At 42.9% G+C, this 24,850-nt stretch overlaps 1 protein-coding gene across 2 annotated transcripts; it reads right to left on the reverse strand.

The window, feature by feature from the left end:
* Window positions 1-227: 227 nt before the first annotated feature.
* PCBD2 (pterin-4 alpha-carbinolamine dehydratase 2) lies at window positions 228-24,601 on the reverse strand. 2 transcript variants are annotated; one of them, XM_059860116.1, is made up of 4 exons: window positions 24,509-24,601; window positions 21,707-21,838; window positions 3,722-3,802; window positions 228-2,266 (listed from the first exon to the last, which is right to left on the reverse strand). In XM_059860116.1, the coding sequence occupies exons 1-4, from the start codon at window positions 24,593-24,595 to the stop codon at window positions 2,171-2,173; spliced, it is 396 nt and encodes a 131-aa protein (XP_059716099.1). In that variant the 5' UTR covers window positions 24,596-24,601; the 3' UTR covers window positions 228-2,170. The 2 variants fall into 2 exon arrangements, with proteins under 2 accessions (XP_059716099.1, XP_059716100.1); XM_059860117.1 differs by lacking the exon at window positions 24,509-24,601 and adding an exon at window positions 23,521-23,660.
* Between the last annotated feature and the right edge of the window lie 249 nt (window positions 24,602-24,850).

Raw genomic sequence — 24,850 nt, forward strand, 5'->3', positions numbered from 1 at the left:
AGATTCTCAACATCCCCAGCACAGCTTTGTGCCATAGCCAGACAGTGCAGCTCTCTGAGCAGAATTAGTTGATGGGGATTTTTTTCCTCTGAGTATGTAAATAAATATCAATATTCTAAACCAAAGACCTCCCAGTAACTAAATATTATTTATCTTAAATTTGTCTTCAAACCAAACAGCTTTGTCACATATATACAATAATAAAGAAACAAATTACAAAGGAGGAATTTGATTTTATTGGTTTTATTCAAAGCCCACGCGTTATACATCAATTCTGAACAAGAGACTTTACACACTTCATTACAGATGTTGTCAAAACTTTGGGTGAAGCTCATTTCACTTCCCCACCACTAACAGGAGACATCACAGCCTGGTTGTTTGTTTTAGTTTTATTCGCTCTTCACAACAGCGACCATTTTCAAACCATATCAGGGAAATCCTCCACTTCACTGGGGAGAGGCACTTGTGAGAAAAGAACAGCTGAGCACGTAGTTTGAATTTGGGTCTTTTTAGGAATTAACTTGATATCCCAAGCAGGGTTACTGACAATAAACCCCAACATCTTCCTTCCTGTGTGTGACCAATTAGCACGTGACGTGTGTTTGCTAAGGATTTACAAAAAATATCTTTCTCATTTTATCGACTCAGTCACTTGAGGGGCAACTCACGGCATTTTGCATCCCAAAATATCTGAGAGACCACACACCTCGCACGGAGCCCCGACATAGATTTTGGCAGTGGTGCATCTCCCTTCTCGGTAGCTGGTAGCTGTGCCGCCGGTGTCATCTGAGCAATGCACTCCGGCATTTGGGAGGTGTCAATCTCCCGGCAGCGCCGCACCCGGAGCTGCTGGCAGGGCATGACAGAGCACGCTGGGGACACCCAGCAGGGGCACTGCAGGGGGAGAGGCCCTCCTGCAAGCTTTAAGCAGGATGAAATCTCCCTGCCGGCACTGGAAATCTGTCTTGGGGAGGATCATAGGATAAAAACAAAGACATTCAAACCACGGAAGGAACTATTTTAAACGTTGTCAGTGAGATCTGCAACTCCTGCAACAATGATTGCAACGAGTGATTCTAGCTATGAAAAAAAAAGGGGGTGAGCATAGCTTCAGTCAAGCCCAGCTTAGCAAGAATCCTGCTAATGCCGCTTCCTTCACCGCCGGCAGCCCTGGCCAGTGCTCCAGGCACTTGGCCAAGCCATCCCCAGCCTGATCCAGCAGGTACTGGAGCATTACAATACCAACAGTGGCTCAATCCTGCAGGGAGCTGAGCACTGACCTGGCCAAGCACTTAAGCACAGGTTTCATTTAATGGTGTGGGAGCTGGGAGCTCACCGGGACATTCTGCATTTGCAGTACCGGCGCCAAAGTTTTCAGCAACTCCAAGATCCAGTCCTGCTCCTGGGAGTGTCCAAGCCAGCCCGGAGGAGGCTTGGAGCAAACTGGTCTAGTGGAAGGTGACCCTGCCCACAGCAGGGGGTTGAAATGAGATGAGCTTTAAGGCTCCTTCCAACCCAAACCAGTCTGTGGTTATGTGATTCTACTCTCAGACAGGGAAAGGCTCTCAAGCAGCGACTCTGGATACAGCTGTTCCTACCAGTTGAGCTGCAACTCCAAGGACACATCAGCAGTAGCTTGCACTGCTCTCCCCAGTGTCCTTGCACTTGTCACTGGTCACTGGCAAAGATGATGGTACCAAGTGAGAGGGGACTGACCTGGCCAGGCTGCACTTACACTGTTTGAAGTGCAGAGATGTACAAAGCCATAGAAGGGAAGTGGCCAGGCAGGGGGGAAGCTCATATGGCAGCTGCCACCAGTCCCTGTGAGCTTGGGGAACACCAACACACATGGGTGGCCTCCTGGTTTCATTCCAGCACAGTTTAGTTTCTAAAAAAGGATTGTTCAAAGCTTATTTATTGCTGGTTTATCCACTTCACCCTCCTGCAGAGCCAGGGAATGGGAAAGGACAATGGGAAAGGACAAGCACAGGCATTAAAAGGAGTCTCAAGACTAAGGTACTGAAGGTCAGAAAAGCACAGCCACTCCTCTGACAAAGTATCTTCCCTCTATGAGTTTCGGAAATCAGGATTACAAGGAAAGAGAGATACAATTTAAAAACAAAATATAGGTGAACACTGTATTAAAGCTATTTATATATTTATATCCTGGTTAAACTGAGGCAGCAGCTTTGTCAATAAACTGAGCCAGCTTCACGTCTCTCTTGGTCAGCCCACCGCAGTCATGGGAAATCAGAGTTATCTGAACCTGTCACAAAGGAAAAGAAAGAGGTTGCAAAGGCATTTTGATCTCCGACACGCAGGCAGAACAGCAGTTCATTGGGAACCTGGTGTGTCTCCACAGTAAGCTGGTTTTACTTGGCGCTCCTGGCAAGCACCAAGCTGGACCCTCCCTGCTCATGTAAACCAGAAGATGCTGTAGGTGAGGAGGCTTTACAGAGCCTGGAATCTCACCAGATGAGCCCTTTTGCAGAATAACACAGGCTTTGTATTCTTGGGTTTCATCCAAGAAGAGGTATCTGATTAAATCATTCACTCTTTACATTTAAATTCCATGGATCAGTTTCATGAAGAACCCGGGAAAGTGACCAAGCTGCCAAGAGCTGGATCGGGGGCTCATATTTTGTTAAGAATCAGCACCCCAAAGGTGAAAAAATTCTTAAGCTTGCTGCAGATTAATGAAAAAAAAGAAAAGTATAGGTGACAGCTGCCTCACAGATCTGTTTAGACTGAGCCAGATGACAAGTTGGGCATTATTTTGTCTTGCCTTCAACTGAGATTTTAGGAAGACTCAAAAGGAAAAAAGAGGCAAAATCTGAATATTCTAGAAATCCAAGAAAACCAGGAAGAGTGGGTGATTAGTTTTTTTTCCAGTGATCATTTCATGTCCCCTTAACAGGGTGACATGAAGGGCTGATGAGGAAAAGTCTCTGCTGGGAGCGTCAGCTACAAGGAGAGGGGGGATGTCCTGCTCTGAGGGTGGTGGTCTGAGCTGCAGACTGCTTGTCCACATGTCCTTTCTTTTGGCATATTTTTAGTGGGATTGCCATAAATTCACTAAATGCTACAACAAACAATGTGATACAATGCAATGAGAAGTATTAGAAAATAAAACTGAAGGGAGAGCAATAATTTCTCCCTTCACACAGCACCTTTCATTCGAGGGCTGCAGTAATCCTTGTAACCCTTGTAAATATGAGACCACCATCAGTTAGGTAATATTATAAACAAATTTTATAAGCTGCTATGTTGAGACATAGGAGCCTACAATTTCTAAAAAATCAAATCTGAACTGAGACTGCCAGGCTCCCATTTCGGTACCAACAGTCTGCTACCCTACACTGCTCAGTTCCTGACCTGCTGCACAGGAATGAGAGCTGGTGAGTAGCTTTAAAACAGTAATTTATTCAGGTTGGCTAAATAAGAGTTTAAAGGCTTCTGTTTTAGTTTTAGATCTCAGCCAGAGAAGTGAAAACACAGGCCCCAACCATGTAGCTGGCAGCAGGCACAAAGAGCTTAATTCTTGATTCCTCACCACTGCAAATCTCAGCATCTCTTTAAAACCTCAAATCTCTTTATAGAGACACTTCCCATTCCCTTACCTTGTAGACAAGCTACAAATAAAGGCAGAGAGAATGGGCCAGTGGTTTGGTCTCCTTAACTCCACTGCTGTGTGAGTAACTAGAGCTGGTGAACATGTTACCTTGCTGTAGACATTAAACCATTCCGGGTGGTGATTCATCTTCTCTGCTTGCAGAGCAACACGTGTCATAAATCCAAAAGCCTAGGGAAAGAGAGAGCAAAGAGGAAAATACTGGATTGGCAGTGGATTGGCAAGATTCACTCCAAAATCTCAAAATCTCCTCAAGATGCCCCAGATGGCTGCACCTTGCGTTTGTGTGTGCTAAAGAAGCATTTGAATTTCTCATGCCACTGGTGCATTCTCAAAATAGCTGAAATGATCCCCTGCAGACCCTGGTAAATCAGCCTGCTCAATGTGATGTAGCCCAGAACTCAAAGCTATTGCATGACAGCAGTGATTTTACCTCTGGCATCAGCAGGGATTTTAAATATCCATCCCAATTCCCCCATGCCCAACTGCATCTTAGAAATATGCCATTTCAAATTAAGCACCATGCCACTGTATGACCAACACTGCTTCCAGAAACCCATCCCTCCATTTAACCATTCTGCTATTTATTTTACTGAGGAGAAAAAGGCAGCAGGTGGGCCTGCCCCTCTGCTTAATGAGACATATTTTCCCTTTAAATGGGTTAAAAGAGGTTTTCCAATCCTCTGTCCCTACATGCTCCCCCAGGACACAGGTTTTATCAGAGGCTTAAAAGGAAAATAATAGCAGGCACTTGCCAAAATACTTAGGAGCAAATCACTGCACTGTAAAGAAAATTAGAACATCCATGCAAATCAAGACTGTAATTATGCAGTGGGGCCCAAAGGGGCTGGGAGCATGAGCAGGACGCCTCTCAGCAGCAGGCTTTTTTCATACCAAGCTCCATCCATCGGGTTCAGGACCTGAATTAACATGCAAAGCTGGAGGGACATCCACATTACAGTCTGGTTCAGATTATAATACAACAAGCTCTACAAAGCCATACCTGATTTAGGTAGGTTTTTAGTGCTAATTTATGGAAGAGAATGTATATAGCCCACATTCCACCAAGTGATGACCATTTCAAACAAACATGTGGTCAATGAATAACATATAATGGTTGATAATAGTTTCAAGTCTTTTTCCCTCTCACAAATTGCAAAAACCTTTAAGGAAAAAAAAAAAAGAATTGGTGCCTGGATGAAGAATGACTTTGCTGGTCGCTTTGCCAGTCAAATGAATGCAAACGTTATAATCAGAGAAAATCATTCCAATGAGGTTTGTCATTTGGAAATCACCAAACTGTCAGCAATTAAAAAGCTTTTTTTCTTTGACCCAAGAGCTTTCCAAAATTCAGGAGAATCTAACTTCCCTTGAAGCTCTTGCTCGGTTTAGTTTTACTTTGAGTGAACAATTACTTTTAAAAGTTTGCCCATGTTTCAGCAGCATGCTTTGAAGTAGAAAGCTGCAAGTTGTGCATCAGATGTTAGCAATGATTTGGAAAACTTCTCCATTAATAGTGATGATTTAAATGTTTTTAGAGTGTCCAGGGTCTTAATAAGAATGCTATTTCCAACACAGCAATCTATACACAGATATATCCTCAAAAGTTTAAAACAGTGATGTGTCTGAAACCAAATTTCCTGTACAGAAACAAACTGCCAGGGAAAAAATAAAAATAAATTTTAAAAACCCCCTATCAGGTTTGTGTATGCTCTATTGGTGTCTGTTCATCCCAGGAACTCACCCGCCCATGTACAGACCCAGGTCACACCGCAAACAGTCACTGATAGTGAGACAATAATCATTGCTCCAACGAAAGCATACGGAGAGAATTAGACAAGCAAATTACTCTAAAAAATTAATTTGCTCTATAGACCTTCTTCCACAGTTCAGATGACAAATCTTCCTCATCAGCAGACCACCAAATCCTCCCAGTCAGTGCAACAACATGACATCCCACTGCCCCCTCCCCACAGAGAGAAGAGTCTCCAACTGGATAAAATGGACATTGGTCACAAAACTGTTCATCCTACCAAAGACTGCTCAACTTGAGGCTGGCCAGCTCATGAAAAGGAATAAATTCCAGCACAGAGGACTCTCCCCAGGACACATCCTGCTGCTTGTTGCTCCAGCTGCCCACAACTGTCCCAACCAGGGCAATCCAGTGTCACAGTGAAGGATGAAGCCTGCCCACCTTCGTGCATGTCCTGCTCCACTCAGAAACGTTCTCCCTCATTGCACATTAACCACAGCAACTTAGTCCTTGCATTTCAGTTTACTTTAATTACACACAAAGTGTAGCTCTCACAAAAAAATGACCTATGGTTCTACTGAGCAATTTCACCAACACAATCTCTTTTAAGGTCTTAAATACTTCCTTTACTAATTAAATGAATTGGAACACTATTGTTTATTAATCACCTTTATATTTGTAGAGCCTTAACCTTTCTTTGGAAAAATACAACTGGCTCTGGAAGGAAAAGATCTTTACGTTTGATTAGATATGAAAACACTATTACACAAAATCAGTTTGGACATTTCTTCACGTCTTGAAACTTGATCGGTAATTTGGTCTAATTGGTGATCAAGGAAACTATCTTGTGATCAATTAAAGTAATTACCGCATTCCGGCAACACAACCAACCCTAATTTGAACAGGAGTCTGCACTTCTTCAAATTTAATTAAAAATAATGAAAATTATTATGCAGTCTGCAGTGCAAGATCATTGTCAAGACTGCACTGGTGGGCAGAGTTTATCAGACCATCACACATTTCTTGATGAAAGTGGGACAACCACTTCACTCATGACAGTGAGACCCAACACAGTCTTGACTTTCACTCTATTAAGAACAGGGAAGTGCAGTCCCTCAGCCCCAGATGAGAACTTTTTCTGGTTTTTCCCTCAAAAATAAAAAGACTGGAGAAAGAAGGGTTTTGTGCATTTTCTAGAAGCCATTAAAAAGTACTAAAAGAGACTCTGATGTAGTAAATATTATGAAGTATTCTGGTTTTCTAGTAATAGGCATATTAGACACATTTTTAACCTAACCCTTTTAGAACATTTGGGCTAAAATAGTATCCAGACATTCAGGGAACTCCACATGTAGACCACAACACCCAAGGGGTGGCAGGGTGCAGAGTCCCTGCAACAAACTATGAAGTGCAATATAAGTAAGGGGTGAAGCAATCCTGCACAGACAAGATGCCTGGGTGTGCTGGTACATCTCTTCCCTTCACATCTTTTAAGATCATGAAAGAAGGAACTAAAAACTAATGGTGTTTCAGTCACAACATCACATTTAAAATGTTTCTTAAATACTAGCAGCCCTAATATGCCTCCATGAGATAAAAATCAGGGCTACTCTTAGAAAAACAAGCTAACCTAAAGAAGTGAAAAAAACCCAAGGTAAACTATAAAAAAATTCAGCTGTCTCATGATGTTTTGTGACTGGTCAAGCTGCTCTTGAAACTATCACAAAATAAGACTTAATGTTACTTTTGTTGCCTGAGAATGGGAAAACCAGGGCCAGACACTTTGCTGTCAGAACTGGGAGGAAAGATGAAATTCCATGCGCTCCTCTGCCCCGCTGAGCGCTGCACAGCTCTGGGAGAACCGCGGGATCCCGGAGCTAATCTGCTATTATTCTTCCTTTCACACTTCTTAAGCAAGGAATCCATTCATCTTAATACTTTTTAAACAGGCTGCTTTTGTACAATGCTTGCCAACATTATCTTGATGAGTTATACATCAAAGGCTCACAGGTCGTCGTGCTGTGCTCATACATCACCCACCGCAAGTCCCCCGTGATGGATCACCCCGTGCATCTCCAGAAGAAAGCAGCTGACAGTACTTGACTCCAAGTGGAGATATTTAAGCAAAACAGCTGAAAGGCTCAACGACATAACCATGCACACTTTTTTTGTTGTTTGTTTGTTTTAAACTGAAGCGTGCACTTGGGCTTCTTAAATCCTCTGGACGCGCAGCCAAGGAAAGCATGTGCTAATCACAAGTACATTAAGGTTTCTGCCTCCCATCTGTCATTATAACGCTGGAGGTAGCATTAACCCTGACCTTCTGCAGCACGAGGGCTACCTGTCTTCCCTTCCTCCACCTCCCAGGCTGCATCTGTACCATTTATCAGTGGGAAATTAATGAATTACTCAGGTTACAGTGACACACAGGAGATGACTACACTTTGCACATTTGCTCTCCACTCACCTGAGTAAAAAGTACCCAGGATACAGCAGGTATTCTCCTTAGAGCTTGACAAGTGTAACAATAAAATCAATCATTAAAGTTCACTCCCAAACTCCAGAAGCTTTCACATATCCAGCTGACATTACTACCTAACAGTGAGCTAAAAGCCAGCAGATAAAAGGAAAAAGCTCAAGATACTGCAAGTCAGCTGCTAGTCATGAGGGCTCTCACAACATTTTCTCTTGTGCTCTCAGGAAAAAATTGGACTTTGTTTTATTTTCATTCTATCTACTCCATCACTTTTATCATATAAATACTTTTATTGTATAAATATTCATAAATCATGTCACAAAGCTACCCTCTTTATCTGAAAATGACAACATAGTTAAAACACAAAAAGAGGAATCTAATTAGTGTTTAGGAAGCTGATGGCAGCACAGAAGGACAGGCACCCATTCCCAAAACCACAGGAATCCCAATATTGGGATTCTTCCCTGTTGGCATCATCAATCTGCCTGAACCACCCTCAGGGACACTGGATCCACATGGCATTAGATATTTTCCTCCTCCTTTTTCTCTGTGTCTGGATTCATATACAACACAATCAGGTGAACATCTTCCCATGTCTTTCCCCTTTTTAACATCAATCTATGAACAGCAGGACAGTAATTAAGAATGGAAATAATCATGCACCAAAACAGAGCTAAACTCAGGTTACTCATGTCCCCCATCTCTCTGCTGAGGCCTCAAGGCATGGACAAGACAGATCAGGTACAGTACTACAATTCCCTATTCTCTCCATCCTGGCATGGGCAGCCAACAGGGTCTGAAGGTGAACAACACCTGATGAACCACTAGTAGAAATTTGGTTTTCTCCTCTTTAATAACTTGAGCAACAAACTATTGTGAACAGAGGCAACCTTCCCATTCCACAGCATCACCTGTGACTGGGGAAAGCAGTGCTCTTAACTCTGAATGATAATAATGAGGGAAAAGGATGGAAGAATAATACTAAAGACACTCTGGCATGGACTGAGATGCCATTTCCATCTTCATAGTAATATCTGAAACTAAAAACTCCAAACACTCACAATGCCAATTTCCAACTGAATTGCCAATGCTTTTCTGCATTTACAATGTTCTTTGAAAATCCAGAGCTGACCGCTCGCATCCCCCATACTTATCTCCACACATCATTCACACAAAAATGCAATGCTGCTTTACACTCTAAAAAAAGTTACCTATTTACATTCTTATTGCAGCTGTAAACATTGCTGTGTTAGATGTGCAGCAGAGAATGTGCAAACCTTTACACCATGTTCTCCAAAGAATGCTGTTTCTGTCTCCCAACACTTGTTTACAATTATGTCAGTGAAGAAACCAGCTTGCCAGCTCTATATCAAACATTTCTGACAGCAAAAGCACAAACACTGATCTATTCTAAGTAGTTTGCCACTCCATGTAATCTTGGAAAAGGCATTCTTGCCTTTGATTCTAAAAATGTTTATACTTCATACATTATGCAAATAGTTTTTATATATTAAGAAATAATGCAAGCAAAGCTCAAGTTAAATTAAATTCTTCAACAATAACCTTGCCAAAGCACTGATTTTCCTATTAAAAAAAATTATTCCAATTTGTTGATCTTACATTGGATGAAACATACTGTAACAATCTTCATAATTTATGTCCTGTTGGGACACTATGATTTAAAGTAACATAATACAGATCAGCATCACTGCTAATCTAAACCACCTGACCAGATAAACAACAGTTTCCCCTTCTCTCTTCACTGAGAGTATTTCTGTTTATTGTCATATGATTTACCAATTTGAGGAACATGAAGAATAACTGGAGGCAGAGAGGAGTGGAGCTGGGAGGCACAGCCCTGCCTCGCTGGGGACGGGTCTCACCCAGGTACCGCTACAATGTCCAGAGCCGCAGGGGATGACAGAAGGCAACTCCAGGAATGCTGTCCCAGGAAAAGCCCATGACACTTGTGGCAAAGGGAAATTTGCATTTAATCAGCACCCTCTAGACCCAGGGCAGCACTAGACACAACACAGTTCTGACAGTGCTTGAGATGCAGCTCTGCAAAGGGACTGGAGTTCAGGGCTTCATCCTCCCTGTTCAGCAAGGATTGAAGCTGTGACACCACAGGATCAGGAGGACACACTGCTCTGGGCTGGAAGGCACCTTAAACACCATCCAGTTCTAATGCCCTGCCATGGGGAGGAACATCTTCCACTATCCCAGGCTGCTCCAAGCTCCATCCAATCTGGTCTTGAACACTCCAGGGATGGGGCATTCACAGCTTTTCTGGGCAACCTGTGCCAGGGCCTCAGCTCTCTCAAAGGGAAGAATTTCTTTCTATATCCAATATAGACTTGATGGAGTAGAAGAGAGAGAAGACGGAGATGTCTTAAGGCAGCATAAAAACTTTCTGGAAGTGATAAAAGTTTCAATGCCAATACAAACATATTACAAAATACTTTCATTGGTTTATAGGTAGATAAATATGATAGTTGCCCATAAAACTTTTGCAAAATGAGTAGATACCCTAAGTCCCAACCACACCTGCAACTAAGTCATGTGGTATTTGTGATGCATCATTTCATATCAAAGTATAGAAAATAAATGCTTTAATTTTTCCTTTTTTTCCCCCCAGATCCTTCAGCACTTACGAACTAATTAATATGATTTTATTTATTAAAAATTGTAGATCTCTGAATTACATTTTCCAGGGAAAAAAAGAGGGAAATATTCCCAGGTGTCAGGACTGAATTAGAGCATGGTGGAAATCCTTCAGCCATGTCATAATCTCAATGCAGCTCTCCATCTCCCAAGCCATTTTTGTGTGCTTTGTGTTAAAAAATGGAATATAAAGGTTGCCCTTAGGAGGTCTGCACAAAAAAAAAAAAAAGCTATTTCAAGAAACATGACTTTTTAAAATGAGCTTTTTGCACCCTACCTAAAAACATGAAATAACACAGTGAAGTCCCCATTAACTGAGCACCTGCTAAAGTAATCAGGCACTTAAAATAATAAACTCTCTTGGCTGCACAACTGAAAGAACAATGATAATTTGACTTGCTAAAACTAATGTTTGGTCCAGCAAATCAAACCCTTGGCTGTACTGTAATAAAGCCATCACACAAACCACAATAAAAATTAAGTAGTAACAAGGCATAGGGAGCCCCCAGTTCCAACCTTCTGAATTTAGGCACCTGAGCCCTCTGCTAAGGCACAGGGCAATGAATCATCCTTGACAGCACAGTGCCAGCCCATGACATGAAGGTATCGTAAACCAGAAAAAATCAGAATTAATTTAAATAAATATTCCCCTTCTAAAAGTTTCTCAAACCCTCTGACTTTTACAGAGTGCAGGTACGGTGCAGAAGAACACAGAAGTTCACTATCCCATCATGCCACATTTTGGATTAAACAGATTTGACTGGAGCAGAACAACATATTCTGCAATTTTCCCCAGTGTTTGTTTTTACTCAGATGCAAAGGAATGATTTCATTCTGTAGACATGAAAGTGAAGTTCACATGCCATCCATGCTGTTGATAACACAGGGATGCTCAGACAAAATTCACCTTGCTCTTTTGGCCAAGATTACATACACTATCAGTTTAATATCCAACATCTTCTCTGCTGAGCATCCAAGGGCAATCATATCTTGCCTCTGATAATCCTCTAAATATTTGCCATTTATGATCCTAAGAACACATCAAAGAGTGGTAAGAAAGGCTTTGCTTTTTGATGGATTAAGAGAAGATGTTGGTCTCATGACCATTTCATCTTCCACTATCCCGTCAGCTTATTTGGTTTAATTTGTTTTTTTAAAGACAAGTTCAGCAATTCAAACACGCAACAGAGAAAACACGATGGAGATGTGAGGAATTTGGACAGGTCTTCCCATCATTCTCTTGGTCAAGCCAGAAGCTAAAAAGATATAGAGATCTGCAATAAAGCAAACTAAGGACCATTTACGTCAGATCTAGTCAGGGAATCATTTCTCTCAGCTGAACTGCTGAAGGTGTCCTACTGAACTGTCAGAACGAGTTTTAATGTTTGGACATCTTTTCTAGTAGAGTTTAGGGGCAGTGAACTCAGGAGGAGACTTACCTGGGACCAGCACTGGTAGGCTGCTAATTTATATTGCACCATAAAATTCAAATGTTATTTTGCAAATAAGACATTTCAAGTCTAGAAACAACAGATCATTTGGGGGAAAAAGAGTAGGACAGACCAAGAATTTTCCCAGACAAGATGGGGTATCCTTCAAGCTCTGCACAGTCGGATCCCTTGCCTGGTTTGCCATGCCCACTGTTCCCTCTGGGATCTGTAGGTTCATTTCCTGTCTCTACTATTTGGAAGAATGGCTGAAGCAGGTCACAGAGAAAAGGATAAAAGCAGCTATATTAAGCTGTGTTATTAGAACAAGGCTCACCTAACTGCCAACAATTCAGGTACTCAATCTGCATTTAACATTATCCACTGTCTTCAGACCCCTTCTTATGCTCCAAGCACATGCCTGGCAGTGACAGAGTATGTTCGATGAGCAATATTTTGCAAAGTTTTTGTGGGTTGTTTTTTTACCAGAACACAAAGGTTTCTCTGGGCAACCCACACTGCTTGTACATGGGTCCATCTGGAAATGGAGACACAGGCTCAGGAGGGGAGGCAAGCAGTAATTCTGAGTCCTCCGGTGAACACCAAATTTCTTTTAGTAATTCATATGAGCACCCCACCAAGGGAAACCCTTTGTAAAATTCTTGGGTGTTTTGTTAGATTGGGCATTACAAGACGTGCACAAACCCAACATTCTGGGCTTGTACAGTTAACAGTATTTTTGCTCACTATGAGCACCCACCCACTGTAAGCAGAGTAAATGTTCCCTCAACCAGGGACACCTCGGACATACACAGACATATATTTAACTGTCTGTTGTTGTTCTCACCCCAGTCCAAGGAAAATCATGGTAGATCATGTAATCAGGACTTTTCCCTCTGATCCTAGGAATAAATAACATTTTACTTCAAAGCATCCTTAGCAATAAATAACCAAACAGTGCAGTGCTGACTCAGTACAGGGCTTCCCACTCATCACTGTGTTCCCACTAAACCTCTCCAAGATATCACACCGAGCTTCTTGTTAGTCCAAAATGACTTTTCATCTCAGCCAAACAAAACTAAAGGAATAAAGGGCAAGGCTAAGAGCAAGAAAAGAAACTCTCCCGCAAAAAGCCACATGAAGTGGGTTTGCAGCTTTATAAAAGAGGGCCAAAAAAACCTCCACATGCCTTGCCCTGATAAACGACGGCCCTGCCAGTGGCTTTCCAGAGCAGATGTAACGTTTTAGCCAAACGTGATTGTTTGTGAAAGAAATAATTCTGATCAAAACCCGAAATTGCAGCCAGCAGAAGAGCTGCACTTCGTCACGCTAATCCGGCCTGACGGGGAGCGGCGAGCGGAGATTTCTACTGCGAGAGGAGCAGATGCGAAAGGTCAGCGCTGGCCCGGCACTTCAAACCCCTTAACGTGTAAAACAGTGTGCATTAAAGCCTGAACCGGCTCACGGCGGGATTAACGGATGTCCGCTAAGTGGGTTTGATGTGCTTTTGGTGAGTAATGGTTAATTCTGAAATAGGGGCGTTGTAGTTTTATTTTAGTTTATTCTGCCAGCCGGAGTCCAGTTTTAATTACAGCTGCAGAGAATAATATCCCAAAGCGTGTCGCTCCTTTGTGGGAGTATGAGAAAGCGAGAGCTGCTGGTGCTAAAGGCAATTTACAGTTTGAAACTGTAGGCAGGCATTGCTCCAAAAGCAAGGGGATGCAAAAGGTTAAACAACCAGGACTGCATTTAACCTGCATTGTTCCAGTCCTCCCATAAAAATAAATGTTATTGCATAAAAGAGCTTCAAGAAACCAGTTTTCCTTAACTGAAAAGATAAAAACATTCATCTGAGTAACCATCTTCTTCAAAAGTGACAGTCATACTTGCATTTTACCAAATGAAGCTATTCAACTCAATTCAAACCCACTGACTTTTCCATTCATTTTTCAAAGGTGTTTTATGATGGAAAGTGCCCAAAATGTAGCTAAAATTAGATTGATTTGCTCCCGTTTATCTCTTTGAGCACTGTCCATATGGCTGATAGGACATTATTTATTCTGTTTAATTAAAACAATCAATCTGTGCAGCTGAAAAAAAAAGATAAACTCTTCTTTTGCTACAAATCTACAAGACAGCTTGTGAGATCCAAAAGGCATTTTGACAAATAATTTCTTTTGCATCTTCAGATCGATGCATGCAACAAGTATAAAACAAATGCTGTAATAATTTTTACTTGAGTGATAATAAATCCATCTGTTAAGAAAAGCATTTGTATTGGAGTCAACTGGAGAGCAGCCCAAAGGTCAGCTGGGCAGAATTTAAGCAGTGGAGTGCATAAAAGGAGATGGAGCAGGTCTACTGAGGGGAGAAATCAGCAATTAGAAACACCACACCCCAATAATTATAAACAATAAAATAATGGTTTATTCTAGGGAGAAATATGATTAGCTCATCAAGAAAAGGAGTATGCCAAATTACAGTTAGGTCACAAAAACAATCAAAATAAAAAACTGATGCAAACTCTACCACAACAGGATGAGACATTTTGCATAATGAAGGAGATGAAGGACATATGACCATGCATCAGTCTTCAATTTAAAGATAATTATATTAATTTAAATATTATTAATATTGTGACATTTTAAATAACTCCGATGGCCTGACACCACTGGCAGTGCCACAATGAAATTACAATGGTGATGTGGGTACTATGACAGCACTTGTCACAGGCAGGTGGGACACAAGGGTGGTGGCATCTGCACACACAGCCCGGCAAAGAGGAGATGGGATTGTCAACAGCACAAGAAGGAATCATCACCTGAAGGGGCTACAGGAGAGACGAGGAGGGACTTCTTACCAGGGCATGGAGTGACAGAACAAGGGGGAATGGCTTCAAACTGACAGAGGGCAGGGATAGATCGGATATTGGAGTGAAATTCCTCCCTGTGAGGGTGGGGAGGCCCTGGCACAGGCTGCCCAGAGAAGCTGTGGCTGCCCCTGGATCCCTGGAATTGTCTAAGGTCAGGTTGGATGGTGTTGGGAGCACCCTGGGATAGTGGAAGGTGTCCCTGCCCATGGCAGTGGTACAGAATGAGATGAGCTTTGAGATCCCTTCCAACCCAAACCATTCTAGGATTCTCTGGGTTTGTACATGGCAGGCCATGATGGCTGTGAGAAGAAAATAAATACCTTATTTCCCAACTCCCAGCTCCAAGGATTTCATTTCTTCTTAGACACAATCAGATCACACATTTCCACCACTACAGACCTCCAAGCTTTTGCATAACTCCTCACCACTGACCGCCAATTAGCTGGAAGAATCACTGGACACCAGACATGCTGACCAGAGCTCCAGTGTCATCTCCTTCTCCAAGGCTAAGGAAGGAGAATCATAAGCTTCCAAACAAGGAATCTCTCATTCATTTCCCCCAGACCCTGCACTACCTTTGTCCCACGAGCAATGGCAGGCAGCAGCACGGGCAGGTGGATCATGTCCAGGTCCCACAGCTGCACCCTGACCTGCCGACTCAGAGGTGAGACTCTTATTTACTCACTCAATCCCAAGAATAAACTCAAGGAAGGTGTGACCATCCAGGAATCATATATTTTTACTGTGCTCTGCTTTGAGACACTTGATGCAGTTCACTGACTGTGTTCTGGCCTGCAGATTAACCTCTGCCAGTCTCAGAAACTTCACTATCAGTTTCTAATAAAAGAAAATGTCAACAGGCAAATGCGCCCGAAATTCATTATTTTCAGATACAAAGATATTTCCAACTCTGTAAACCCACTCATAAATAATTCTGATTTATTGTAAATCGGTTATTGTATTCATAAACGCTGGGAATTTAGTGAACAACATAACTACCAAAGTTATGAAATACTTTCATAACTTTGCAGGTGCACAAATCACAGCATATGGGAGAGGACTCAAAGGATAATGGAAAATGAAGCAGTTTCAGAAAGCCTATATGAAAACCAGCACCTACCTTGCTGGATAAAAAAATAATTTATTTTTAGTCGACAGGCAATCAAATGCAAAACTCTAGCAGAAGGAGCTGGCAAAGCACTACTACATTAAAAATAGCAATTCCCCCAAAAATGTATGAAAATAGGTCCAACTTTCGATTAGTAGAAGTGACAGTTGGGCTGAGGCTTCTCAGGCTTTGAGGTTAAACACAACTGACATGGGCTGCACCTGAATCCAATCACTCCCTGGACTCTGAGAAGATTCACACGCAAGGACTAAATTTGTCACAAATGGGTTGGTTTCCGATCCTCCCGTAGCCAACTTGCTTTATTCTGACCCCCATTTAACAAATCAACTTAATGGGCACTGGGAGTGCTATAAAACTTAACAATGGAGTGATTTTAACTTTTAAAATATAGTTATGAAGCAAAATGTTGGAGAGCTCTTCAATACTGGAAATCAAATTAAAACTAGACATTTTTTAACAGTCTTGACAGATATAATCCTAGTTACCATGTAAATTTATGGTAAGCTGCTGTGATATTAGCCACAGGTGCTACTTTTAATATATGGCCTGCATCTGGCTGGGAATAAAATATCTCAAGAGGACTGAAAATTACCTCACTATCAGACAATGGAGAAGAAAAAAAACCACAAGACCGTTGTGGCATATAAAAAGCTGGAGATGTGGTCCACAACTGAATATTTACCATAAAATTCATTTTAACTCTGCAGATTGTAAGTTAAAGGATATAACGTTTTCAATACATACAAGGCGTGGACGTATTTTAGACAAACAGCCAAAAGATTAAGTACATAAAGTGGAAACTAAATACACTGCCTATATGTATAAAACCAAGTTTTCCAACCTTTGATGAATGTGAAAAACAAAGCAACGCGCCAGGAGAAGTAAAAGGAAGAACAGACCCAGATTGTATTGAAGGCACTGGCACCAAGTACTGACATTGAAAGTAATCAAGAGTATGTATTGCATATCCCACCAAATTTGTTTGGATGTGTAACTGGGATCATACAACAAGGATCATCAATTTAAAGGGACAAATCTGAGCATGTCTGCCTACAGCCAAGAGAAAAAAAATTGGCATCACCAGGAGGGAGAAAAAAAGGCATGTACCATAACATGCTTTGTCTGACTTTTTTCTCCCAGATTCCAACCAAGAGAGACAGCAAATCTGGAGAGGAAATGCAAAGTGAGAAAAATAACTTATTTAATACTCCTAGATTTTTTGCACATCTTTAAATACGTTCTCAAAACCCAAGACACAAATTGCACTGAGACACACGTGCCTCTACTCTTAGTGCACAGCATTTCCACACTGTCCCCTCCACTCAGACTCATCCTCCACCTCCACCCTCTTGCCCCAAAAGACAAAAAATGTACCTGAAATAGCTTTAAAACTCTTAGAGCATTTGATTTCCTGTCATTTTAGAAAATGATGTTAGAGGTCTTATGGAGACTTCCTACACATTCTTTTTTTTTTTTTTTTTCAAAAACAAACTTAATTATAAACTTACCCTATAAAAGAAAGCAGCTGTAAATTCTGAACCTGACCATCAGCAAACTTGCCCACCTTTGTAATTTCCTAACTGCATTTGCTGCCTTGGTGTGATTACCTACGGAAACGCAATCACACAGGCAGTTGCCCCTTAAACCCTCTGGTCAAATCCAACCAAGTTTGACAAGAGACATGGAAGTCTCAGATCTAAGATGTTCTGCAAATTCAGGGAAAGTGAGCAGCTGGATACAGGACCCAAACTGAGCACTTGGCACCCTGCACTCACAGCCTTTCACAGCTGCACACCCAGCCCAGGACTGAGTTTGAGATGAAACTGGGAGAAATTCTCATCTTTAAACCAGGCCTGTCCCCTCTTCCAGACCACTGCTCCCAAGGTGAACTGACCTGAAATGCTGGGAGAAGTTGCCAGCATGATCTGGAGGCACAAATTAACTTTCTATCCCAATTCCTAATCCTATTCAAGCAGACTGCAAGCACAGGGCTTGTTCCACTAGAAAAAAACTGTTTTGTTTCAGTAGCACAAAGATGTGAATGGATGACAACATCACTTCATGATGCTACACCATGGCCTGAAAGCCTCACCAGCCACTTTTCTCTGCCCTGCAGCCTGGCAGAGAGGCCCCAAAGAGGCTCCCTGATGTGAGGTTTGTAGAGGCTAACGAGCACTCAGATGCACAGCAGGAACTGGGACTTGCCATGGAATGCTCCAAGCCCACCTCCACCCCAAAACCTCACTCACAGCCAGAGGTTTCAGCCAAGCACATGCTCCCTTGGAAAAGGGACTCAACCCAGGGGTTTTGAGCAAGTGCACCCCATTGAGGGTCCTGGAGCTAAAAGACTCCAGTGTTAACTCATCACTGCCTACCTGTCACTTCACAGTGGCAATAGCTCAGGGCAATTTCAAGGCACATGGAGGAACAGAGGCATGGGTGTCATCAGCAAAGCTCTTCTGGACACAGCACTCTCCTCTACAGCTAAATTGCATTTTTCCCCCCACCACTGGTGTAGTTTATTTTATACAAGATGCAGAACACCAAATCACCAGGAGCCTGCCTGACATACTGGGAATATACAGCCAATGCCATCCAGTCCCCCAGAACTGGTGCTTGGTGGGCATCCACAGCAACAAAACCAACCAAGAGCTTTCAGCTGAAAACCCAGGCTGGTTTCCAGCTTATTTCAGAGAATTGTATCACCAAAGTCCATTTTTGTGAAAATGTATCCTCAGAATTACAAACACCATCAGTGCTTTCAAATTCTGGGTTACAAACGAATTCCCTGAGCCAGAAGCGTCATTAGCTTGTCAGCCTTAAAAAGGCAGCTCACTGCTGATAGCTTTTAACTGAACTAATCTCAGCCTGAAAGCTTCAGGAATCCAAATAACTCTTGCTTCACAGAAGTTTCATTTCATTCTCATGCTGAAAATAATATACATAAACCAAGCTCATGTCTACACATTTGCACAACTTTATAATAAAAGTTGTGTTTATATTCTTAACATCTGTTGACATACATAGACTTTGTAAACCTGGCATAGATTTTGAAGCCACAGAATTTTCCATGCATCATGAACATTATCTGCAAGAAGCAATTAAAAAAAAAAGGCAATGAATACATTAATCATACCAATATCATTTGCAAAACATAAATTTGAAATACTTTTCATGTCAGCTCAACTACTTTTTTTTTTTGTGTGTGTATTTTTGGGGGTGATTTTTTTTCCACACCTGATTTTACACCATCTATAAAAGGGCAGCAAGAAGATCCTGAGGAAATGACATTTCTCAGTCCTTTGACTTTTACTAAACACTTTAAATCCTGTAAATAGAATATTTATTACATGAAATGAAAGCAGTTGTACCTACAAGTTCAATTTTTTCATTGCAGGACTAAATTCTCCCAAAGTACAAGGCAGGTATAGCTTCACTTTTGTCATTTGTTTCCTAGGTTGCAGTAAACACAGTGTTTACTAACAGTCATTATAAATACAAGTATATGTGCATAATTTAATTAAATTAAGCATACATGCATAATTTAAATTTATTTTCAGCTTTAACTTATCGAAAGGCAAATACCTGCTCTCTAATACCAGCTAAGGACCTAATGCCCTTGGGATCTCCTGCTCGTGGACCACAAGAACAGGAATGATTTCTGCCCTCTGCAACTGCAAAGGGAACACTGCAGTAATCCATAAAAATCAACAGGGGAAATTCTGCCCTCAGATATTCAGAGCTATGCTTGACCCAAGCAGAGCTGCCCAGAGCACTCACCTGCACGGCTTTTTCTCCCAGCTGGGGGCAGAAATTTCATTTTGAAGCCAACTCCCAGCCTCTGCTCTCATTTCTGCCTTGCATCCATGAAAGCAGCTAAGAATGAAAGACTGTTCTAATATCTTCCAAAAAATTCAAGTGGCACTTTTTAAAAGTATGCCTCCCATGACTACAGGCACTAGAAGTATTGACATATAGTTCATCATTCACCCACAAGCTAATTTAAATATACTCAACTTCCTATACTGGCATGTGCTCCATCCACCTTCAGATCAGGAAGACATATGGATATCTACCTAAGCTGGTAGGTAAGATAAATCTACACTGCCAAAAAAAAAAAAATACAACTTCGTAAATTTTTGTCAAAGCAAGGTGTTTTCCAGATATCTGCTGGTGCAGAACACTGATCTGTCTCCTAACCTGTCTGTTGGCATCTGATCAAACTGAGTTACTCATTTACAGTGGGCAAAACCACTTTTTAAATAATTTTGAGGGCAACTTCATTTCTATTTGTGCAGAACCAACAAAGACTTTGACCACAACCAGGCAGAGATGCCATTTCATGAATATTCAAGTCAGAAAATCTCAACTCTTCCAAGGGTCACTTCTATCCTGCCACATTCCTGGTTGCTCCAGCCCCCAGCTGCTTGCACATCTCACCAATGCTTCCTGTGAGCTCCCTCTCATGGGCTTCTCCCCTTCGCTGCCCTTGGAATGAACTGATTTGGTTCTATTTGCTCTGTATTAACATTCAGGTTAAAAATGTACTCATGGCTCTGGATGTGCTCCCTGGACCAGCACTGTCCTGCTAATGAGCTGGATTTTTCTGCAGTTGTTTTCTCTTTTGCTTTCTCCCAGCTCACCTCAGCCACCTTCTCTCTACTGCCTGGGCTTTCCTTCATATGACAACTACTGAAACAGCAGAAAAAAAAGGGCCAGCATTACAAATTGTTGTTTATCCAGCTCACTGTGGTTTCCTAAAACCTCTTGTTCTGGGTTTAGGCACAGCCATTACAAACAGCTCACAGCACAGCTCCTGGTCCCTACCCACACCAACAAACCCACAGCATCCCCAAACTGGAGCTTGTCATGCCCCTCCACAGTGAGGTAAAGAACCAGCTTGGTGAAACCCAGCATCCCAACAAACCCCTGGAAATTCTTTCCCTCCCAAGAAAAAGCTCACCCCTCCCTCAGAAATAAAACAGAAAGGAAAGGCATGTTCTGGGAATGTGACTTTTTCTAAGCAATATCGTGACTCTTCAGAAGGGAATTTTCAGTGGAGTGCAGCCGAGCAGGGATCTCAAGATATATTCAGTATTTCTAAAGCAAGTTTATGACTAGTGTCTGAGACAAGTTCTTGTGAGTGTGAGATGTGGCCAGGATCCTGTTTCCAAACAAAAACCCAGTGAGGTAAATAAAAACCAGCACTGTGCACTCTGTGTGCCAAAGACACTGCAAGATCAGCTACTACAACTCAATCAAGGATATACTAGAACTTTGTCTTCCTCTTTAGAAGGTGAAACGTTCCTGTTTTCCCCACCTTGCTTGCCAAAAGTTTCTGTTCTTTCTTATATTCACCTATGTTTTTCACGTATTTCCCTGACAAAAATAATCCCCACTGCCCATCAGTTATGTATTTCCAGCATTTATTTATGAGTGCTGCAATGAAAAAAAAAAAAAAATCTTTGTACTTTGTCTGATTCCACAATCCCAACCTTGACCCCAACCTGAATATTAGAATGAAGAAACTGTAATATTAGAACAAATCTACTTATCAACTACAACATGGAATTCATTTACTCCACCTAATGAGATCAGAATCTGAGAGCAAATCATCAGGGCAAAACCAAGAGGATTTGGCCCCACCAGGATACTCCCAAACTTCTGAATATAAATATTTTCCCATCAAGACCATATGGAAATTAGAGCAATTACATTTCCTTTATATTAAAAGTGGCATATAACAATCATTACCTGATTAAAATTTTTGAAATTGAACTCCTTGTAGACGGCATCTCTTTCTCCCAGCTCAGACCAGCCTGAAGCTTTGAGATCCAGTAAAACTTGATTCCTTTCCTCTGTCGTCAACCAGTGAGACTGGGAGGACTATTGAAGGAAAAAATAAAGGCATGGCACAAGTGAGGCTGAGGTTCTCTTTTGTACAACAATAAGAAAACCACACGATGAAATTGTGGTTATGAATGGTGCAAAGGTGAGGATATGGAAAATTCACTGTGCAGTTTCTTACCATTTATGATTTCACAGACCAGTTTAACCTAATCCAGCCCAACCCTGCCATTTCTGTTTGGGCAGGTAAGTTTGGCCAAGTGCTTTTTGAAAAAACTAGTGAAAAGCAACAGACTCCCAGGAATGAAGATGGACATCAGCATACCTGTACCCTTGGTCATCTGAATTATCCAGATTCTGTAACATCACATTTAATTTCCGAATGTTCCATTCTGTCTGGTAAGTAAAGGATGATTTACATTATTTGCTAAATGTACAATTATAAGGCTAAAAGATATCAGGAAATACCTATTTCAAAAGAGAGAAGAAAAACAGGAGATTGCACTCTACCTACTTCGTATTTTACTATTTTAAGAAAGTGGGAATGGCCTTTTAAGACAGCACATGCTATGGAATTCTACAAGGAACAAAGATCATTGTAACTAAATCAAAAGAAAAAAAAATGTCAATACAGACACAATTACAAAAAGTTTTAAGCTAGTGGTAAAAGCACTAGATTCTGCAGAGCAGCAGTGTTACTTGAAGTGACTGGAGTCCTCCTGATGCCACTGGGAGCACAGACATGACAGATTAACACTCTGCTTAGATATTTGAATCAGGGGCTGAACCACACAGGAGGCCAGCTCCAGACACAGAGGAACGTTCTGAGGGGCCTTTGGAAGAGGTTTGATTCCTTTTCTAAAAGCAGGGACTAAGAGCATGAGCCCTTCCTCAGACCACATATTCTGAGACACGGCTCTCAGGCTCTCACGACAAATGCAATGCTTTCGTGGGAAGAACCTTTCTCCCCAGTACAGTGACAGGCAGATTGGTTTAGTCTTTCTTTCAGCAGCTGGCTCAGCTTTGTCAGATCCTCCAGAAAGGCAGGTTTGCTCCGGAGGTTCATCCGGAGGTTCACTCAGACATGGGAGGCAGTGAGGACCAGCTCAGCAGCTCAGGAGTTTCACCTCTGCCAGCCGAGCCCCGGTGCCACCAGATGGGGCTGTGAGTCTGAGTAGAGCAGGAATTAATGCAATTAATGCGACCTGAGCAAGGCCTTGAGATGCGCGAGGGCCAAGGAGCAACATTTACACCAATAACATAGAATAAAAAGCCCCAAACGGAGTAAATCAATCTAACAGCAACACTGCTGTTGTTTGCGTTTAGGGGGATACAGAGATGTAACAAGAGATGGGTTTTACAGGCCCCAAACTGAACTAATTTAAGCTCTTTACACTTCAAACATGTTAGGCTTGCAAGAACACAAATTTCAGATTTGTCATTGCTGTAACTGCATCACAGGCATAAATTTCTTACATTCTTCTTTCTTTATTTTTCAAGCATATACAAAAAACACCAAAGCCAAAGGCTGTCTTGAAATGTACTGTTTTATCTGGCACGAGATGAAATTAGACTGCAAATGCACAAAAAATCATGAGGGTGGTGGTTTTTTTTTGAGACAGCAAAGTCCAGGACTGCTGGACTTTGCTGTCTCAAACACAAAGTCCAGAGAGGTCCTGTGCCAGCTCTGGGGACACTGTGTTGCTCTCCTGATACCTCACCTGACACATGGCCATAGACAGGACAGTGGTGTGAAATTCGATCTCAGAGTTTTTAGCAGGAATATGGAGACCACATTTACTGCAGGCCTTGGTGAGCACTGAGCACGTTTCGCATTGTGGAGGCCACGTCTTGAGTCAGCCCCTTGACACATCACGATGTTCAGAAATGGAGCAGAAAGCAGCAAGGACAAAGATAAAACTCTAATGGTGTTTCCACACTAACAGCCCCCAGCAGCTCGTCAGGGGCATGGCCAGAGCCCGGGGAGGAGGAATGGGTACCGGGTGCCAATGCTGACCGAGCACCCAAGGTGCTGGTACCTGACCCACACTCAGGGGCTGTTGGGTGCTGGGGTTGACCAAGTGATGGATAATGGTTGTTAGGAGGAAGCCCAGGCAAAACAGTCATTAAGTTAAAAAAAAAAAAAAAAATAGAACTAACTCTCATGCCTGAGGGGCGAGGGTTGAACTATTAGCATTGTGAAAAATAAAATAATCAGCCATGAGGTGGGATGGCAGGGGGACACAGGGAGAATCATAGAATGATTTGGAAGGGATTTTAAAGCCCATCTTATTCCACCCCCTGCCATGGGCAGGGTGACCTTCCATTGCTCCCTGCCCATCCAGCCTTGATGAACACTCCCAGGGATGCGAGAGCCACAGCTCCTCGGGGCTGGCAGTGCCAGGGCCCCACCAGTCCCACGGGGAAGAATTGCTTCCCGATATCCCATCTAACCTTCTATCAGTGTGAAGCCATTCCCCCTTACCCTTTCCCTCCACGCCCTTGCCCAAAATCCTCTCCAGCTCTCCCCATGCCCCTTCGTACTGAACGGCGCCAACCAGGTCTCCCCGGAGGCTTCTCCAGGCTGAGCGATCCCAATTCCCCCGGTCCCCTGGGAACAGGGCCGGGACTGACCCGAGCCCGCGGCCTGTCCGTGTGCCTCCCCTCCGCCCCGCGCCCCCGGCCCGGCGCGCTGCTCCCGGCCCTCACCATGGCCGCGGGGCTCCCGCCGCCGCCCGCCGCCCGCCGCGCTCCCAGCACCGCCCGCCGCAGCAGCACGGCCCCGCCGCCCGGCATGGCCCCTCCGGCCGGCCGGGCCCGCCCCCGCCGCGCCCGCGGGAGGAGCCGCAGCCCGCGGCGGAAGCAGGGGGAGGCAGAGCCACGGAGGAGGGGGAGCTGTCTGCGCCGCGAAAGCCGCCCGGGGCCGCGGGTGGTACCGGCAAAGCGGGCACCGCTCAGAAACGGGGAGGCTCGGGTGCCACAGCGCTCGGTGCGATTCCCTGGAAGGAGGCTGGAGTGGGGGGACACCGATCGCTTCTGCCGTGCCTGCAG

This window comes from Haemorhous mexicanus, chromosome 15 (genome assembly GCF_027477595.1).
Source record: "Haemorhous mexicanus isolate bHaeMex1 chromosome 15, bHaeMex1.pri, whole genome shotgun sequence".
Lineage (NCBI taxonomy): Eukaryota > Metazoa > Chordata > Aves > Passeriformes > Fringillidae > Haemorhous > Haemorhous mexicanus.

Bases quoted from the DNA above. Each gene is read 5' to 3' on its own strand.
- PCBD2 (XM_059860116.1), bottom strand. From the start codon at position 24,595: ATGCCGGGCGGCGGGGCCGTGCTGCTGCGGCGGGCGGTGCTGGGAGCG. The intron at 21,839-24,508 runs GTGAGGGCCGGG...TTCCTTCAATAG, and splicing joins GCGGGAGCCCCGCGGCCATG to TCCTCCCAGTCTCACTGGTT. The intron at 2,267-3,721 runs GTAACATGTTCA...CCTTTGTGACAG, and splicing joins GGTTTAATGTCTACAGCAAG to GTTCAGATAACTCTGATTTC.